This window comes from Simochromis diagramma, unplaced genomic scaffold, assembly GCF_900408965.1.
Source record: "Simochromis diagramma unplaced genomic scaffold, fSimDia1.1 OVJJ01000583.1, whole genome shotgun sequence".
NCBI classification, from domain to species: Eukaryota; Metazoa; Chordata; class Actinopteri; order Cichliformes; family Cichlidae; genus Simochromis; species Simochromis diagramma.
This window is the reverse complement of record NW_024387285.1, coordinates 2,802,943-2,823,216: the sequence shown is the minus strand read 5'-3', so window position 1 is coordinate 2,823,216 and position 20,274 is coordinate 2,802,943. Positions and strand designations below refer to the sequence as shown.

General features: G+C 39.6%; 1 protein-coding gene across 1 annotated transcript in view; it reads right to left on the bottom strand.

Annotated features, from left to right (window-relative positions):
* The window catches only part of fras1 (Fraser extracellular matrix complex subunit 1), a 198,592-nt gene that overhangs the window by 63,162 nt on the left and 115,156 nt on the right, over positions 1-20,274 (bottom strand). The window contains 4 exon segments of the mRNA XM_040003499.1: positions 1,592-1,706; positions 3,523-3,639; positions 9,571-9,749; positions 9,953-10,112. Of these exon segments, the coding sequence (XP_039859433.1) occupies positions 1,592-1,706; positions 3,523-3,639; positions 9,571-9,749; positions 9,953-10,112 (571 nt within the window).

Below are 20,274 nucleotides of genomic sequence, written 5' to 3'. Positions count from 1 at the left end.
ACTTTGTTCCTATTTTCCCCCTGTTCCTCGTTATTAAACACAACATGAAATAAAGGTCAACATTTTAAAGGAATATTTTGGGTGACAAGTCTTAAAAAAACATGATCAGTTGTATATTTTAACCTACTTCTTTGATCGAACGACAAATTAACCGTGTGATAAACAAACAAGGATGTGATGTCCTGATAGCCTCCCCAGAGTAACTTCCACTGAGCACTACGAGGTCTCAACCTGCAGGAAAGTAACGTTTTCTTCTATCGAGGTACAAATAACTCTGTAACAACCTCATGCATTATGCACCAATAATAAAATGTGACAACATTTCAACTCCTCAGCAAATATTTGATGCCTCTGCAAACAAGAAATTAACAAGAAGTAATGGCTTACTCAGAAAGAACAAGACAAGATTGTCTGCAGTGCTCTGTTATCCTCTAATACCAAAAGATATGACTGTACTTAGCCCTCATTTTAGATAATGTAAGACTTCCAGACAACTATAAAACTCCTGTTCTCTACCTATTTGCACATCTCAGGTAAAAACTCTGAGCCTTGGTGCTTGCTCTCATGATTTGCTGTAGTTTTCTGTCCATTCTCACAGCTGCTTTACATTTTTGGTTTATTCTCATCAATACTAAATTTCATTTTTTGTGGTTTTGGTCATCACATTTCTGTTTTGCAGGCTCGTGTTTTGATTCATTGTTATTCTAGTATTCTGAGCTTTAGTGTGCCTGGATTATGAAGTTCTGCTTCATGTGTTGGGGTAGTTGTGAATTCTTCAATTGCTGCATTCTCCCCCTCAGTTAGTTCGTTTATATTTCCGTGTCTTTTTTGTTTCAGTTGGGGTCGTAGCTCTCTTCCTGTTTTATTCGGACAGCTAGTTTCCTCTTGTGTTGATTTGGGTTTTCATTTGTGTCCTGATTGTTTGTGCCTGTGTCTCATTCCCCAGCTGTGGTTATCACTAATCAGCCTTCTGTGTGCATACACAGTCCAGGCTTCCCAGCATGCTTTGCTAAGGAACCTTTTACTCTGTCTCTCTGTGCATTTCACGTCTGTTTGGTTATGTTTTTGCAGCCTCGGTAAATTGGCTCATTTTCTGTGACACATAATTTGGTCTAATCATGTCTAATTTTGATATGACAGCACTACCATGTGGATTATGTGTCTGACCAAAATTTGGCTGTAAGGTGTCTATCTACAGTCGAATATGGCACAGAGCAGTTCAACTCTATTTGCATTTTTCCACAGATGTTCTGGATGCAAAGAGTTTTCCAGTTTTATAACAACCCCCCCCAAAAAACAGGAAGAAACCTTTGCCTCATTGCACCGCTCCATCCCACCAAATTGTGGATTAACAGCACCCGACTTGTGACTATTTAAGTGATAATTAATGAGAAACAGTATAACTTCTTGACACTTTAACTTCTCCCTCTCCAGCTCTGAGCTGAAAATCAAACATGAACTCAGAAACTTACCCACTGTATCTAGTTATAAGGCTCCTACCCCCTGACAGGAGTTAGATTTTAATCCTGTTAATCTTTTCCACATTATGAGAGAAAAGCTGCACGAGTGTGTGTGTGTGTGTGTGGCTGACCTTGTCCCGATGGTAGAGGTTTGGTGATACTGTAGATGAGCTTCTCGCTGGGAGTCTCAGAGTCGACGAAGGACAGCGCTGAAGGCGTTATCTCTGTCACCTGATCCTCCAGAGCCTACACACACACACACACACACACACACACACACACACACACACACACACACACACACACACGTTAAGGTGAGAAACGAGGTAAGCTTCTATATCCTCTATTTCTAGGCAGAAATCACCAGAAAACAACCACAAACATAAGAAGGAGTCTCTTTAGGATCGAAAGCATTTCACCAGGAAAAAAACTAAAAAAGTTGTAAGATGCAAGAAAAAACTTTTGGCTGCTCCCTTTTCACAGTGAAACTCAAAAATGTGTCAAAACAAACCCACTAATACAGCATAATGTCACCAAAGCCACTTCACAATTAAAAAAAAACCCCCAAATTATTCAGAGGAATACTTAAAAAACGAATTGTAATTGTAACTAATTGTTGTGTGACTAACAGGACAACCTGGATGTGTGCAGTCGTTTTGGCGACACTGCACTCTATTAGTGGGAATTCTTGGACTAATTTGTAAGTTTCTTCTTATAAATTTGTGTTTTTCTCTCCTCATAAATAAAATCAATCTTAAATATTGATGTTACGTTTTTTTGGATTTGCACTTTACAGATATTTCCCACATGCTCGTCTCACACCCTGATGGAGGACGACTCCATCCTGGGCTTACACCAACTCGCCACAATGAAAGCGAGTTGGTGATTTGATGTTGTGGCTGAAATAATGTGGTTGAAAAGAGCGCTGTTGGTGTTTAGAAATGATTTGTATGATTTATTGGTCCCAGAAGTTGAAATATGTGAATTAATTTCCATTTATCATAAATAATTTTTTTCTCATAAATTCATTTTCTCATCCTCACTGTGATCTTTTCTCTTGTAAATTTATGAGCTCCTTTCTTTAAAATTTCTGAAGTTTTCTCTTACAAATGTACAAGAAAAAAACTCACATATTTATGAGTTTTATTCTCTTAAATTTCCTGTCATTTTTCCCCTCACAAATTTATTACTTTAATCTCAAAATCTGAAGGTTTTTTCCCTCCAAAAACTACAAGCACTCCCCAGACCGCTTACATTTTCTTATTACCGTCAAAAGCTCTAATATGCCGTCCGAGTCACTAATTCTTGCAGCCACTCTAATGTCTCCTTTTTTAATCAACGCGGTGTCGAGTACGAGACTTTATAAATGAACTTTACACAGTCGAGTTTTAAACATGGATATTGCTGAATTATCTCCCCAGTCAACCTTTCTGTAGCTGAACCTACATCCAATGAACAATATACAGCAGATTGCACATTTATTTATGTATAAATGGTCAAGGTCACTCAGCTCAGTGGAATGAGAAACAGATTTCAGGGTGAAAGGTCACCAGTCTCTCTGGTCGCTAAGCATCTTCTCATAAGTTTCTTAATCTTCTCAAAAGCAACATTTTTGGGGGGTTTGTTTAACAGGAAAACATACAGAAAGGATGTCAGGGCGATGTCTGAGGACGTGCTGCTGACAGTAACTTCAGACTAGAAACCAAAAAAGATCAACTGATGGTTATTCACAGTCAAAACTATTGCTGAGTTTTCACAAATAATCATGTAGTTTAGTGCAAAATAAGGAAAAATGTATTTTACTGTTACAGCAGTCAAAACAGTGAACAATAAAATAAAATGGCTTAAGAGGCGAAAATCTAAATGTGACATTTTCATGTAAAAAGCAGAATATAATACAATAAATGGGTCTACAGAGTAAATTAAAAAAAAGAATGTGCATTATAGCAGCTGTATAATTGACAATAACATCATCTGTTGTTGAAGCCATTGTTTTCTAAGACTTTCATACAGCATGTCATGGCTTCCATCATGGTGTCTTTTTGCGTGTTTTTCCTCTCACCGTGATCTGTAGGTCGCAGTCGGGGGCCAGCTGTGGGAATCCTGGGATCTGAGGCATGACTCCTATGGTGAAGGTCTGAGCATCGCTCTGAACGACTGGTTCTGCCTCTGTGGAAACCTGCACAGACAAACAGGTAGCCTCCTATATGAGCCGCATCTTCAACAAACTCCATCCACCTCAGCATCCTTAGTCTGCCTCTGCTCACTGTAAGGCTTGAAAAGCCTTAAGTCTCAATCTGCAGCACACCAGCTGAAAAAATGTCTTGTTTTTCCACTGCAAAGGCATATTATAATTAAATTCTGAGTGACACAGCTGATGACATACTCCTGAGAACCACCAGAAGTAAGACACAACCGCTTTGATGAAAACAAGCTGCAGTCTAATAACTGAACAGGAACATAAAGTGAGCCTGGCATCAGGCTGCACTGCAGGAACGAGCCACAGAGACTCAGTGTGCTTCTTTTCATAAATCACTGCCTACACCGTGAGAATATTAAAAAAGAGACGTCGATCTGAGTAAAATTCAGCTCGTGTTTTCGTTTTTCTTTCAGCATTGGAGCAGTTATTACTCTGAAGCCACACCAATGCTGTTTGCTCTTAAACGATGTTCTGAAATCCACACTAAACGTGTTTCAAGACTTTTAAAAAAAGGACCCAGATGGAGCCTCTGAGGGTTTTTGTTAAGGAGCATGTTGCTCTTTGTGTTGACAGCAGTGGACAGCTGTTCTGTTTCTCAACGTATGCTTCAGGCTGATGTGTCTGTGAAGTAAAAACCTAAAGTAATCACTTACAAATTAAAAATAATTTGTCATCTCTCATACTGAAAAACTGTGGAAATGTCACCTCACGTGCAGTTACTGTTTGTGTTGCAAGGAAAATATTCAGTGGGTAAAATAATAACTTGGAATAACACCCGTGTATCACAGACTTTATAAAACAGTCAAAGAAGCCTGAAACGAAATCTGAGGGAAAATCCTGAAATGCTGAAGATGGAGGTCGTTCCACGTCTGAGAGCCAATCAGCAGCTGAACCAGGAAACACAGGAGCCAATCATGTTGTTGCATTGATGAATACAAACTTTAGAACTTCAGGCTAAAGATCTGGTTTAGGATGTGTGATGCCAGAGATATTTACTCTGTGGTGTAGTAAGTGTACTTGCAATTACATTTGCACGTATTTGATAATTTTTTTTCGGCTAAGCAAAATGAAAAGTGGTTCAGCATTATTGTCTGTGTTTCAGTCATTTTGTTTCTGCGTTTGCATTTTAGTTCTAAAGAGATATTTGATGTTTGTTTAATATGTTATATGGTAACATTTTAATCTATGCTTTGGTGATTTTGCATCCTTGGGTTTTATTTAGTGTCATATATGTTCAGTGTTGGGGAGTAACGGAATTTACGCATCAGCGTTACGTGTGTAAAATACAAAAAATGAGTAACTGTATTCCGTTACAGTTACCGTTAAACAGAATACAGTTACTTTGTTGAAATAAATGGATTACACGGCAGGCTTGTCCTGTTTCACACGTTAAGCTATCCCCTCTCTATTTTTGGTAATTCCATGGATTGCCGGTCCGGAAACCCAATGGACCTTTGTAAGATCTATTTATAAATACATCTATATCTCAATATATATATGCCATGAACATGCCAGGTACTGCATGTACTGGACTTCCTCTCATGTCCACTTAAGGCTGGCTTTCATATTAAATGTTCAAACTGACAGTGGAATGAAACAGTTGTAGGCGCTGCTCACCTGGTTGAGAACAGATAACCCACATGCTCACAGCCTGCAAAGGCCTGATGCTCAAGTCTTCCCTGGAGCATTTTCTGTGCGTCACTCCCCCTGACTCTCTCTCTCTCTCTCTAATATCCTTTCAAAACTAAAGGTCATCCATATGAAAACTGGAGTTAGAGGCTTGGCCACTTTGATTGATGCTCGAGTCGCTGTTGGTATACTTTTTGAATTATTTGAATTATATTACAGCTCACTGTGTTGAAATCTGTCCCTTACTTTTGGTATTTAATTACAGTACTTTATGTATAAGTATCTGTGTCTTTGTTAGTCAGTTCAGTCTATAACCTTTGACCTCTCTGCGTGTTTATGAAGCAGCTGATCGTTTCAATTAGAATTTAAGATTACCCTAATTGAATTGCTAAATAGAGAAAGATGATAGTGGATCAGTCTAATCGTCTCTGTGTGCTTCACTGGAACAAAACCAGATTTGAAATTTAGCTCTCTTCCTGTCTGCTGACGCAACACTTTTGAAAACTTTTAAGCGAATGCGCTGTTGTCTTACTCGAGCCCTCTAACGTATGTAGCCATAAATTGTTTAGTCCCCTGATAGACATGCAGAGGCAGAAGCCTTGGCTGTTCATTCTAAAAGCCAATTTCTGCCCCCACTTACTTATTCCGCTGCAGCTTGTTCCTGTCACATCAGTGGCATTTGCAGGAAGGAAAGTTCAAGAACCTGTAGTCAGCTTTGTCAGTCAGAAGTAATGTAGGAGCAGCATGAAGCCTGGCGTCAGCGGCACCAATCACAAGTAATGTGTTGTCATGAGAGGCAGTGTTGAGTCAGCTGGATTTATTGAAGCTGGTGCTGCTGCAGAAAATTATTGATCATGTTGATTTGCTTCAACATAAAAAGACATACCCTATTTTATAATCTTCATAAGGTTTAAAATCCAATCCATAAGACTTCCAAAGAAAGGTTCAGCAGCTTTATCGCTGCCAGAATACTGCAGGACTGCTACACGTTAAATGTAAGACTTCTGAGACCTTTTAATACCACTTTAAATAAAATATAGGACCACCATGCAACGGGAATACACATCAAAAATTAATATGGACTTTTTGTAGGAAGAAAAAAAACCCCATTCGTGTCAGTTAAAAGAGAACGGTAAGGTAAGCAGGGTGTTTTCCAGGATTTTGGGGTCATGAAAGAAAAGAAAAGAAAACAGATCACAAGAGCACACAGGAAGACAAAATATTTGAAATAAAGTGACAATTGGCATTGATAAAATCAGGAATGTCTTGCAGGCTCATTTGTAGCTTCACATGAAATTGGCAGATTTACTGTTACAGTTTCTCTTTATTTGTTTCATTTTATTGTAACTTTAGTCTGAGAGTTAAAATTGATTTTCTACAACCTGGTTCTCATCAATCAACATCTTCTAGTATAATGTTGTAGTTCTAATAATTACCATTTTCTTAAAACATGTACTTTCCTTGTGTTTTATTCACATATTGTCTTAAATCTTTTAGTTTTATACAAAAGATAAAAGATGATGTAAAAGAAAAATGAATTTCCCCTCTCTGCTCAGCATACAATAATGACAAGCGCTTTAACCTTTGTCCTTTAGATTGAGTATTTCGGGTGATGGATGTGGATGAGTCTCTCTGCATGAGTCATTTCACAATTTCTCCACATCCTCACATTAAAACTAATGCACCCCGTGTGACTGTTTGTCAAAATCAAAGGATTTGTCCTTATCGAACATGACTTTTAACTTTCCCTGAGAATGATTAAATGGTGACTCAGTGGCTCCGCATTGAATTTAAACATACAACTGAGCAATCATTCAAGTGTGAAGTTACTGTCTTCAGTCCCAAGACTCGTTCCTTATGTTTGTCCTTAAATTTGAGCTGAATTTGGAAAAATGCGTTGAAATTTGCATGACTTCAAATGGCCTCTGATTATAACTGATTTATAATCCTGTACTGTGCATGAGACAGGGCTACTGGGACCTCACCTGGAGCCAGATCTGGGGTATGGCTTCAGGGTGAGGGTTTAGTGGCAGGGCTTTAGCCCACGGGGCCCAGATGGGCTTCTGTCAGTCCAGCACCCAAAGGACGGGGCGTAGACATTTAGTGCAGGCAGTTGGGTGGTTTCTGAAACTGTGTGTATCTGTGTATGTATTTAGTTTATGCAACAACTATTGACTGTACTGCTGCACACTTTTCTTTTTTTCTTTTAATCTCAACAGTCATATTTTCCTGCTTAAAGAAAGATAAATAACTTGTCAATAAATCTTTTAAATTGTTTTTGGAGCTGTCTACTTACTGTGATTGTAACATAGCTGTCTGTTATCTTCCCATTAACAAACCTGATAAACCGCTTAAGATACTCCTCAGCTTCCAAACAACAACATAAAAGTCAAGCATGAGAGGAAAAAGTTGCAGGGACACAGATCCCGATCCGTCTGGTTTGAACGTGGTTTATGATTTATGTGCAGAATGCAGCTGAGCACCCTCCGTTCTGCTGCAGAGCCCAGAGTCGCAGAACCAAAGTGAATTTCAAATCAACCCATTCCAAGAAGGCATCGCATGGTTTGGATAAAAATCCAGAGGAGGACAATAATACCACCCTGACAAGCCGTCAAGTTTAATCGCTACCTTTAACAAACCGCACCGATGATGGGTTTCGCTTCTCTATGTCACGTCTTCACCACTTCCCGGAGAAATGATGAGACACTTTCGAATTTAATTTGAATTGAGCACTGTGTAAATTGAAATGCATCTACTCTGATGGATGAAGCCAAAATGTGAGGGGTTGGACGGAGTGTGAGGGATGATTAGATGTAGCTACAAGCTTTTGGCTGCCTCTTTTGTTTTTCTAATGGAGGTGATGTGAAGCCGAGGCTGGCGTGAAAACACTCTAACCGTGGTGTGATGAATGCACCATCGGTTTTAGTGCAATTGTCTTGAATTTGAAAACAATTTCAGTGTAATTTGGTGTCATTAACGCTAATTGAGATAGGCCACTACGGGTGGATTTTAAGTGCCTATGCTTCACACGGAAAGTTTGAAAAGAGGGGGAAGAAATCTGCAGTGAAAAAACTGGAACGAGGAAAGAGGGAAACAAACCAGGAGGCATAAATCCAGCCAAAATGCCGGCTGCATTAACAGACACTAAACCAGTAGTGGAGTGTTTGGTGCATAAAACAAATGCTGAATGATAAGCAGGCTGTACTTTCTCAAATAAAAAGCAAAGAACATTTTTATAGCATCCTATAAACCACACAGTCTCAAACGGTTACAAGAATAAAGAAGAGAAGAGCAGAGGCGGTAAGTGGTGAAAGACGAGCTGGAGGGAGAGATGTTGGAAAGGTTGGAGACTTTTGGTTTCCAAAGGAGAGAAGAGATAAACACAGAGAAACACAACAGAGAACAAAGCCACAAAAGCAAAAATATTACAAGGAAAATGTGGCAAAATGTGTGCCTGTCATCATCTCCATTTCTTGTTTCTTATCCCCCTGAAGTTTCATCTCACGGCGCAGTTCGTATTCATGTTCTTTTATCGGGTTTTGGAAAATATTGAGACCTTGCAGTGGTATTAGCACAAAGTCAGTGGCAAAAATATCTCAACCCCCGCAGTTCAGTTCAAAAATAATCCCTATTTGACTTAAACTGGGTTCGGTGCAGCAACTCAGCTGCTTTATACAGTCCTTTAAGACAGCTTTCTTCTGATTGGCTACCCTACACAAACAGAAGGTTTGAATGACAGATGGGTGTGTCTTGTGCCTGATGACCACATTATTATCCACTCTGGCTTACATAATATGACCTTACCATCTAAAATTTTAGTCATGTTCAACATAAATATCCAGAAAATAATGAAAGTCATATTTTATGTGTTATAAACGTGTAAATATGTTTTGTTGTTACATTGTATTAATCATGTTTTATTGCATCTGCATTTTGTTTACTTAAAGTTTTGACACTTGATGGTTTTGCTTTGCAACGACTTCATAATAAAAGAAGAAATCTGTGATGGTTCGAGTTGGTTTTCTGTTCACTTTCAGTTTTGACGGTGCAGCTTTCTTTGTTTCAGTTTTGTATACAAAACAATAAGACACTGTGGATAGAGCTCTAATAGAGCTGTATGCTCTCCCTGCAGGAGTTAGAGGTTTTTTCCTTTAATCTGTCACCTGTATAAATGTTTCATGCTTTAAACTCAAACATAATCTTTTCATCTCAGCTGCCAGGAGCCAAAACAAAGGCATGTGTGAAACTGATCCTCTGTGAACAGGGTGCATCAGCACTGACCTGGAACAGGAAGGAGTCACCGCTGCTGCCGGTGCCAAAGTGGCGGTACCAGACCGCGCCGTCGTTCACGTCTTGCTGCGTGAAGGAAGTCGTTGCAGTAAAGCTGCGGTCGTCTGTTAGCGAGGGAAGCCAACCCTCTGGGGGGCCGTCAGCCGGCATGGACACCAGCAACACCTCACCTGGACGGAGAAGGTGAGTAAGATGTTATATTTACCTTAAAAGCAAAATTAGAGTTAAAATTTATGTTTAATAAAGTTCAGAAATTAAATTTGAAATTGATTATGTACTAACTGTTGGAAAATCTACAATATTACAATCATTCAGCAGATAAAACAGCTTGTTTGGAAATATTAAAGGAAAGTGTCACTGAGTGTTAAGGTACCATATTTGGGTTGCCCCTCTGAGGGGAGGATGCTGTAGACAATGTTATCAGTGCTGACTCCTTTGAAGTCTGTCTGCAGGTACTTTTTATCGAGTCGCACCATGCCTCCCTCTTTCACCCAGGTCACTGGGATGGACAGCATGTGAGGAGAGTCTCCAGGCTGAAAAGTAACAAACACACACACATCAAATTAATCAAAATGAATTTCAAATAGTTTAACATTATCTCTGTGGGAAACATTAAAGCCCAGAGAAGACATTTCCATGTACTCTAATTTATATTTGTTGCTTTACTTCAGTTCTTGGACGTCCTCACACGTCCTCTGAAACCGAATGCGGTGGTAAATACAATAAATTGAGTCGGAGCTTCTGTTCAGGCGTTGCCGTCATCCCACATGTTGTTTCTGTCATTTCTGGATTTCTTTATTCGAGTGGTGTTCATTTATCTTAATTTAATGATGATAATGATTTCATGTTAATGACGATTATATTTATTCACTAAATTCCACGTTTACACCACCTTTATTCTCTCTACGGCTCGGACACGAGCCATCTAATATTTGCTTATAGCTCGATGAATTGAATTAAACAACAAAATCTATTGGAGCTCTCAATAGAAACTATTCCAACTTATTTCTGAGCGATTTCTTTCACCATGTTCATATTCATTTTTTCACAGGCAAAGTCACATGTCTACAACAAGCTCATTTTTTACCCTTTATGTTTCTCTGTGTTCTCCATAATAGATGTTCAAGCTGACTGAAATCATTAAATTAGTATCTGTATCTGCACTTCTACATTTGGTACGTTCTGTTGAGACCTTGATGTCCTTCAAAGTAAAAGTTTATTTACAGTTTAGGAAGTATCCACCAACTAACTGTTACACCTGTCACCAACCCAGGTGTTTTCATTTGTTGCTGTCAGCATCGTCCAGTAAGAGTTTTAATGCAAAGGTAGAAATGAATGTTTGGGAAAGTGGTCAGTCAATAATCTCCTCGTCTCAGGCTTTTAGTAACACCAAGTTGTATTTTGTTCAAATGGATTACCAGTGAGGTTAATTTACAATTTTAAGGTGACGACTGAACTGGGCTCCCAGTTTGGAGTTGCCAATGTAACCAAAAGCATGCATAAATGGGAAGCATAAAACGGGGACGGCAACAATAAAACATCGCATCAAAAGGAGGATCCTTTTTGGAGGTGGCTTGCAAAGCAGCTTGCAGCCGAGCAGGAACTATAAACTGGCTTAAGAAGCTTAATTAGTGCAACTTACATATTCAGCATATCTGCGAAGCTGATTGTGGGCTGAACACTACGCTCAGTGGATGATAAACCTGTGCTTTTACGAGTTGTCTTACTGCTTCTGCAAATTTCTGTTTGTAACTCGAAATTTTGGAAGGACAACATCCATCCATCCATTTCTAACGACCATCTAATGGTGGATTTCTCCAGAACACTGTAAGACTGAAAACACAGTTATGGGGGATCCAATCCCACTCACCATAAACAAATGAAACACATTATCCGCTGATTACCATTGAAATCTTCACAGACGCCAGGTATTTACTGGAGGTCTTATGTAAAACTTTAAACAGGTGCAGCGGCACCACGTTCGTTTACATTAAATTAGCTTTCAGACACAGTAAACTATACAATATGATAAGTGTCAGTTAATTTTCATCCTCAGATGCAGCTCGATGCCAGTCTCACTTTACTGTTTGGCTTCTTTTAATCCACATCTGTCCTGAAATCAGGTTTGTGAGCCTTTCATGAAATTGTCTGCCAGCTTCAGCATCACCTGAGTGCAGTGAGTCTACCCTGAGCTCCAAAAAACCTCAATATGTGTTTTCTTTGTTTGAGAAGTTTCAGCTCAACTTCAGAATCAGACTTATTTTTGTGATGATTTATTGATCCACGACAGAGTTCCCCCCCTCCAGGAGAACAAAGAGCAGGATTAGCTATAGAGAGCACACAGAGTTGGTGGATGAGTCAATATCGCCTGAGGGCATTTCAACAAAGACAATTCCTGCTGTCGGGGAGGTTTTGAAACTAGACCTCTTGCTCACTGTGTCATGCCGCTGTCTAAATAAAAACAGATATGACACACTTCTCGGATGTCTAGAAAAGATAGACATCATGGATATACGTTAACATAAGCAATAAATTATGGATTTGATTATAAGGTTTATATTTATAGGAATTACCTGCACAGTACAGGCGTTTATGGGTCAAATTCTACAAGTAATTTTACATTATTTTCAGCTGAGGAGGCACAACTATGCTTTCTCACATACATTAATAAAATCACACTACATATAATATTAAATACTATAGCTACACTGTAAAAAAATACATATAAAAATATGGTACAGCGTGTAATTTATAAAGTGTGAAATGCATTGTGGGAGAAAGAACTAAAAATGGTGGGAAAAGTTAAAGAGAAAGCAGAAGAAAATGCATAATCTGAATAATCTGGTACTATTAGGGTGAGGGGTACTTGGATCTCAGAGAGTTAAACAGTCACATTACTTCAGTATCAGGTTTATTTTAGGAAGTTTAGAGGTTTTTCTCAGGCTTTAATCACAACAAACACACACACCTGGCTATTTACTGCAGGGGATAATCAGCATATCAGTGGCATAAACACTGTGGCAGTAGGTGGTAATGCATTACAAGAGTGCACACAGGTGTGCGATGCTGAATGTGGGTCTCTGTGTTTGAAGATAACAACCTGCTGACCATCTGTGGCTCCTCTGCCTGCCGCCTGCTTGATCCAAATCACATTATTTTAGTGTGGCAGCAGAAGGCAAAGAATCACAGATCAGGAAGAGAAAACACATAAGTCAGTACGGCAGGCTGCTAGCTCACAGCCCACATCATCCACGAGATTATCAAACTCTCAGGCTGAACATCAAGGTCTCTCAAGGACATTCATACCCAGAAGCAGCACGCTTTTCAAAATAAAACCGATCAAAGGTACCTGTTTGGAATCATGGCTAATATCCCCAGATGTCTAACGTTCTCTGACCTGCAGCTGCACTCCAGGTTGTAAAATTTCCCATTTTTTCTTGGATAATACACAAATCTAATTAGTTTTTTTCCACATGAGATTTGCGTTGCCTCATTAGGTAGACAGACAATCTAATCTCTTTCAGACAGGTGCAAAGAAAATGACATGCTCATGGAAGTTTCATTGCTTTTGACCTCTGGGAGTAAAGAAATTAGATTTACGTAGCATAATTCACAAACTGACAAAGTACAGAGAAGGTGAAATACTGAGAAAACACCTGAGAGGACGAACTAAACAAACGGGTTTTAAAGTAGGTTAGAGACAGACCTCCATAGTCAGGATCTACTCATTAATCTGCTCATTAAACTGACTCATTGTCTCTGGGGGTAAGTGGGCTGTTATTTAGTTCTGGAAATGATGCCAAATCAATAACATTAAACTGCAATTTCCAAATAACCAGCATAAATAAAGACATTTGAGGTTTGATACCTGAAAAGTGGACTGCTCTAATAGGCTGCATTAACTAACTGCATTAACACACTGACAGGGTTTTCCCACAAACAGATTTTTCGAACCCACCATTCGGGTGTTAGCCGGTAATAAAACAGCATTAATTTTACAGCAGGAAGTTTTGTTTTCACATCCTTCACTGAAGCACATTAAACCTTTCTCCTGGTCAAATGCACAGAGCAATGCATACATTTCTGTCTGTCTGTTAATTAAAATTAGCAGTTAATTATTAATGATGCAAAATAAGTGACTGCACAAATATTCACCTGCTTCAAGTCACATCCAATCATCACGGAGCCTTTATGGATAGGGCTCAGATGGGCTTGCACATCTGGACAGCACAATCTGACTAGACTCGTCTTTTCAAAACTGCTGAAGCTCTGTGAGGATTCAGGTCTGGGCTTTGACTCGGCCACCTTGAAACATTCATTTTTGACCTTAAAGCATTTTTGTGTAGCGTTTGCTGTTCATTTTATGTCACTGTTCTCGTGCAAATTAAATCTCTTCTCTGAGACTGACTCAGATTGTCTGGCAGGATCTTCTATGATGTTGCTTCATTATTTCTCCCTGTATACTTATAAGCCTTTCAGGATCTGCTGTAAAGAATAAGCCCACGGCGCTCGGAAATCTGTCAAATGTTTTAGTTGATGCTTGATGGATTGTCGGAGCATTACGGCTGTCGTAGGCAGAGCCTTGCGGAGTGATACGTACTGTGCTTCAACATAATATTACTGTATTGTGTGTGTATAACCTCTTTTTAAGGTTTGTGGATATTCTACATGGTTATGCTGAGGATATGTCGGCCAATTTCCACTGGAAATGCCTTTTGGTTAAACTGTCAGCGAGGAATTTGCATTTGCACTGTTAAATGTTTATATAACTTTAATGCACATAAAAAACAGCTGCTTGTTTAAGTAAAAATACATTGATTTTTTTTTGCATTAATAAAGTTGTGGAGTCTAGTGTCAATTATATCGTCAGTTATATCGTTATCGCAAATTTTCAAATGTATACCATGATAAATATTTTTGGTCATATCACCCTGCTCTAATGCAGAATCTCTCCTATTTCGGCTGCTGAAGGTTTTAACTCCTTTAGAGGTGTCTTGGTGTCCCCAGCTTGTCTCCTTCTGGGCAGATTTACACATGTGCCATTCTCCTTTCGTTTCATAATGACAGATATAACTGAACTCCAGGCGGTCCTCCGTGACTCTGAAACGTTTTTTTTCTCCATCCCTTGACTTTCACTTTTCAGTAACCTTTTCTCTGAGTTGCCTGGAGTGTTCTTTTGTCTTAATGATGTAACTGTAGCCATGAATAACTAATGATTTTCAAGGCGATCTCCACATCAGTAATTGTAGCAACAACTGGTTGAGCCTTGGTTGAATTCTGCCGGGTGCCATATGGACGCTCATCCAACACGAAGGTAAACAGAACATATGAAGTAGAGCTGCGCACACAGTGGAACCATAGACTCGATATAAAACTTGGTCATGGCATCTTGGTCATTTCAAACCAGACGTGATCATCAGTGTTGGACATGACTGAGAATCTGAGGGATAAATAACTTACAAAATTAAGATCATTGTTCACAGGTTCATTATACGGGCCACCAAGCACCAAGTAAAATCCTTTAACTTTACACACAAATACACACTGTTCACCTGTTTAGTGTGTTTTACACTGACATGTTTGCAGGAAGGAGACTTTGGAAGCTGCTTATTAATGAAACTCTATAGGGACTCTTTACACAGGACTCTGCACGTCGAGGGGATTTCTCTTACAATCAATCAATCAATCAATCAATCAAGGCTTTATTCGCCACGTGCAGGTTGCCCTGCAGTGAAATAGGACCTCCCCCAGACATCACATGGGGATACAGGTCGGAGATCGGTAGCGTTACAGAAAAAAAACACTGAAATATACACTACAATGGGAAAGTACAAGAGACCTCTACTCATGCTGGGGTCCTGGGAGGACAGCATGAGAACAAGAGTAATATCAGGTGAACGGGCACAAAATGCCCACATTTTGATGGATAAATTGCATATATAGAGGGAAAGGTCTGGCCATGAGACAATATGAAAGCCATTTTTTTCTTGAAATAATCTCCAGGCTTACAAAAATGAGAACACTCAATGTTTTACAAAACTTACAGTGACTGTGGCACTAAGCCCGAAGCTTTGTGACCCGTTTAAAGTTTGAATGATGCCTCTGCAATAAGGTATGGCCGAGAGCTAGGGCTCCAGAGGAGTTTATTTATTCCAGTGAAGTTTTCCGAGGTACTTTTTTTGTAAATCTCAGAAAAAAGTGATGAAAAAAATGATGAATTGCTATAAAAAGTCATCGCCACATTTAGGTGCATGTTGTGATATAACTTTTGCGGCAGTCCTCTCAAAGTTTCCAGACTAGTTGAATGCAGAAAATATTACAGAAGACAACAACGTATACACTGTGCATCAATTCCTTTTTATAGTCACACCCAAGTACAACAAGACAAAATCCTTAATTTCTTAACACTTACATTGAAAATCATCCCACATGTATATGGGGTGATTTCTTTTTTCGTCCCCAGGCTGTACTTGGAAACATAGTCTCAGCTTTTAACTGACTGCCAGTCTTTTTGTTTCTATAGCTGAGACCTTAAAGATTTACCACAACATGCCAACGTCCCATATGTGACAGCCAGTCACGTCATGCCTCAGATTTTAACACAAAACTTCTTATTTTGTTGCAGAGTCATTATTTATTTGGACTTTTTGTGACGTAAGACTTGGTCTTTCTCCTCAGGTCTAAAGAAAATGAGTAAACTAAATAAAATAAGGATGTTTCTTATGCCTTTAAGGGGTTGAATATTCAGTCTTGTTCCCCATGCCAATACGGCATGCATCAAACGAACAACTGTGCTACAACAAAAGAACAAAACAGTTTTGTCAACAACATTTTTTATCCCCAGCCACAGTATTCACAAGGACAGATGCAGAAAAAGTGCATAATCCGAGACCTTTAAAGGACTTTGAGCCCGGGGGCCTGAGACCGTAAACAAGCTTTTGGCCACAATCCACAAAAACAGAAATAAATGTTTTTCCACAGATGAAGTCTGAGTCATCCATAAAACATTGGCAAGCTGCCCGCCAGGATGGTCATGCTGTTGTGATGACAATGGCATTGTTGTCTGTCATATTTCCATAATTCCTCTGGGTGAGCGGTGCACAGGGTGAGCTGATGGGCTTGTTAAACAACGAGTGAAAGTCAGCGAATGAAGACTGAATTCTCATCAGCAACCTTGGTAAAAGTAAACATGTAAACAGAAAGAAATCAGGGTGTAATCGCCGAATATGGACTTGAAGCACAATTTGAAAATAAAGTAAATAATTGTACTTCTGCAAACTTAACTCAGCAGCTCGCATCTGCTTCCAGAGCTGGATGGTGAGCAAAAAAAAAAAACCAAAAAACAAAACTAATTCCCTTCCATTTGAGCCGAGGAACAGAAGAGCCCGAGGGTCTTTCAAAGGCTAAAAGTGTTCTCCCCGAGACAGTAATTGAAAGCCAAGAGTCCTGCTTCCTATTCAGCTGAGCCCCAGCAAAGCTCAGAGCTCAGGCTCCATCAGGAGAAAGCCCATCCATCAGAGGGTCATTATCAGCCTGATTAGTCCCCTGCTTTACTGCCCCGTAATCCAACTTTCAGGAAAGCCTATTGTCCCTGAGACGCCCTGGCATCGACAGCTACTGTTGCTGCCCGGATGGCGGGCCTGGAAGAACAAAGCACTCCACACAGTGCCACGCTCCAAAATTAAAAGATTCATCGGCCCGAGTTTGTTAAAATCCAGGCAGAGCTAATAATCACTCAAGGCTTTATCTTTGGGCGCTGAAGGAGCAGTCAAGGTTCATGAAGTCTTTATTGAGAGCTTTATCTCTGGATTTAGGCTTTTATTGCCTTTGATCATTTCTACTTTCCATTTTCTCTGGCGCATCACTACTTTTGATTTTGTGATTTACAAAAAACCTTCCTCAACTCGACGCCTTCAGTGTTTAGCTTTAGGTGAAGCCATGTCTCGTATATTGTTGTAGAAATTTAATATGTAGAGAAATCCTGTGAGGCATCAGTAAACTACACACAGCACGTTCATGTTTACCAACTTAACTGTTTGATTCAATATGTCACGAAAAGGTCAAAGAAAGCGATTTTGGTTGGAGGCGTACACTTTAACGCGTTTTATAATACTGTATTCAATAATACTCGCCGTGTACGCTGTAAGGCTAAAAGAAATGCTGCACTATCTCAGAAAACCACCGTTAATAATGACATTAATTGAACTTGCAAAGAAAAGGAGATATACACATGACTGTCCTGCACTGCTGTCTGCCACTGTTTTATTACAGCACTGTGCAAAAGCCTTGAGCCACACCCAATTTCTTTATGTTTTTCTAGGAAAATGGGAAACAAATGCAGCAATTTATTGAAACGTGTGCAAATAGAAATAGAAATACATTATAGGGTAAAAACAGGGTTTTGTACAATTTCAACAAGCCTGAAAGCCAATATTTGGTGTGACCACCTTTATTCTAAATGCTGTCATTTCTTAAGGTCGTCTTCAGCTATGTTTTCGGGATCATTTTCATGCTAAAACATGAAACCAATTAGCCAATAATATACCTTCCAGATGGTACTGCGTGGTGGATAAAAATCTGTACTTTTCTGCATTAATAATTCAATTTTAACGAGCTCTCCAACACTACTGGCTGAAATTTAGCCCTAAACCATCACCGAGCCTCCACCACGGCTGTAGTTCTCGGTGTTATGCCTCTCTCTTGCTCTTCTCTGTATATATTGCCAACGATCTGAACCATCGCTCCATCAGACCCGCTGCCACTGGTTTTCAGTCCAGTTCTTGTGTAATTTGCCACACCTCTGTCTTTTCTGTTAGTTTCCCTTCTTAAGAACGGCTTCTCGACAGCCACCTTTCCACTGAGACCCTTTTTGATTCAGTTCATCCCTTGACTTAGGCGTCTGTTTTATGCTTGAATGATTTATGGGTCATTTATTAAGTGCTTCAACAAACAAACAAACACATAAATTCCCCTGAAAATGGTCATGTGCAAGGACTAGACTGCAAATTGGTTCAGAAAGCCTGGAGCTTTATTGCTCGAGAGAACGTTAAAAGGAGAGTATGGCTCATTGGACACAAACTCTAATATAAAGGATGGATTTTGCAAAAAAAATGTCATCCAAAGTGTTAGCATAACCACTCCTTGATAACCAACCTGGGCAACGTCACCAGCAAAATACTGTAATTAAAGAAAAAGCGAAACAATTTCTACATAATGAGAAATAGAAATTCTGAAAATTTCTGCTTTTAAGTTCATCAACTTGGAAAATGAAGTCCGCAACTTTTAAGGCTCAGAATTTAGTTATAACACAAAAACGTCCTCTTACAACTGTACAAGACATGATAAATAAGGCCTTTCTTTCTTTAAAAATGACTGTGGTATCTGGTACTCTTCTCACATTCCTCTACTGTCTTTACTATGGTAATGTACTCATGTAGATCAAACAGAGAGGAAGTGGGGACAACAATGCAGCCGAGACTCGTCCAAAAGCTGTTGACATAAATCACAGACATTCGTTCAGCTTTCGGTCACACTCTCCATCCTGCTCTTCCTCATGCATGACAGAATGCAGCATCAGGACATTTTACAGTAAATGGAGACTGGTATGTGTGAGTGTGTTGGATGATATTGATTTACAGAAGAGGAGAAAGCAGAGGAGTTGAGCCTGAAGCGTACCATCTGTACAAAGCCAGACAAACAGAGCTGCCCACCTAAAATCAAACTGTGGTGACTGTGTGAGCTGGAAAAAGTCTTCTATGCTACACAAAATGACGTGGGATGTTTGTCTTGTTGTTTAAATTCTTTTGTTAAAGATATGACACATAGTGTGCACTTTCTAAAAATCTTATTTTTTAGAGCCCGACTATTTCGACACAGGAAGGTGAAGTTATCAAGTGACAACAACAAACTCGGCTAGTCTCCAGATCTGAAAGGTATGGAAGCTCGTTTCCGCTCACTTGTTACACGAACTCAGTAAACACTTTTCTCAAGAGATTATGAGCTCAGTCACTGGTTGCATATCTTAGTTATTACAACATAGTGTTCATTTTGTAAATGATGGCCCCTGTTTTCCCCTCTCTGGTAAAGAAAACATGTCCTTGGCCCAAACAATCTTCAGAAGCCAAAGGTTAGACGTGTTAGGACCTCAGAAAGTTTATAATACACAACTTCAAGCTTCAATAAAATGTAAACAGTTGGGTTATAAAAACATTTAACACTCTGACCAGTTGATATAAAGGAGAAATCAGCCATAGTGAGCTTTTTTTTGTACCATGCTGTAAAAGATGTTTATTTCTGCTGTAAAACCAGGCATCACTTTCCAAAATAATATCCTCACTCTCAAGTTTAAGACTGCGTACAATGAATGGAGTGCAGACACATGCAGAGATGCACACATTAATATCGCTGACTTTCATCTGTCTAGATGTCTCAGGTATTGGAAGCTTGTGCCCCTTGCGTGCCTGTGCTAATGTTTAGTAATTCAGATGCCAAATCTGTCTCAGGCGAGACACTCCGCTCCCCTTTCGGTCACAATGGTCAGGGCTTTTTGCAAGATAATTGCATCCTTGTCATCAAAAAACCCTCACCAGGAGCGATGAAAGAGCAGGACTGACGGCTGAGATTTTAGAGGCCTGACCTGCTCTTTCTGTAACGGTGGTTAAGCATGTGGGGGTCAGACTGCGCCTGCAGGTAACG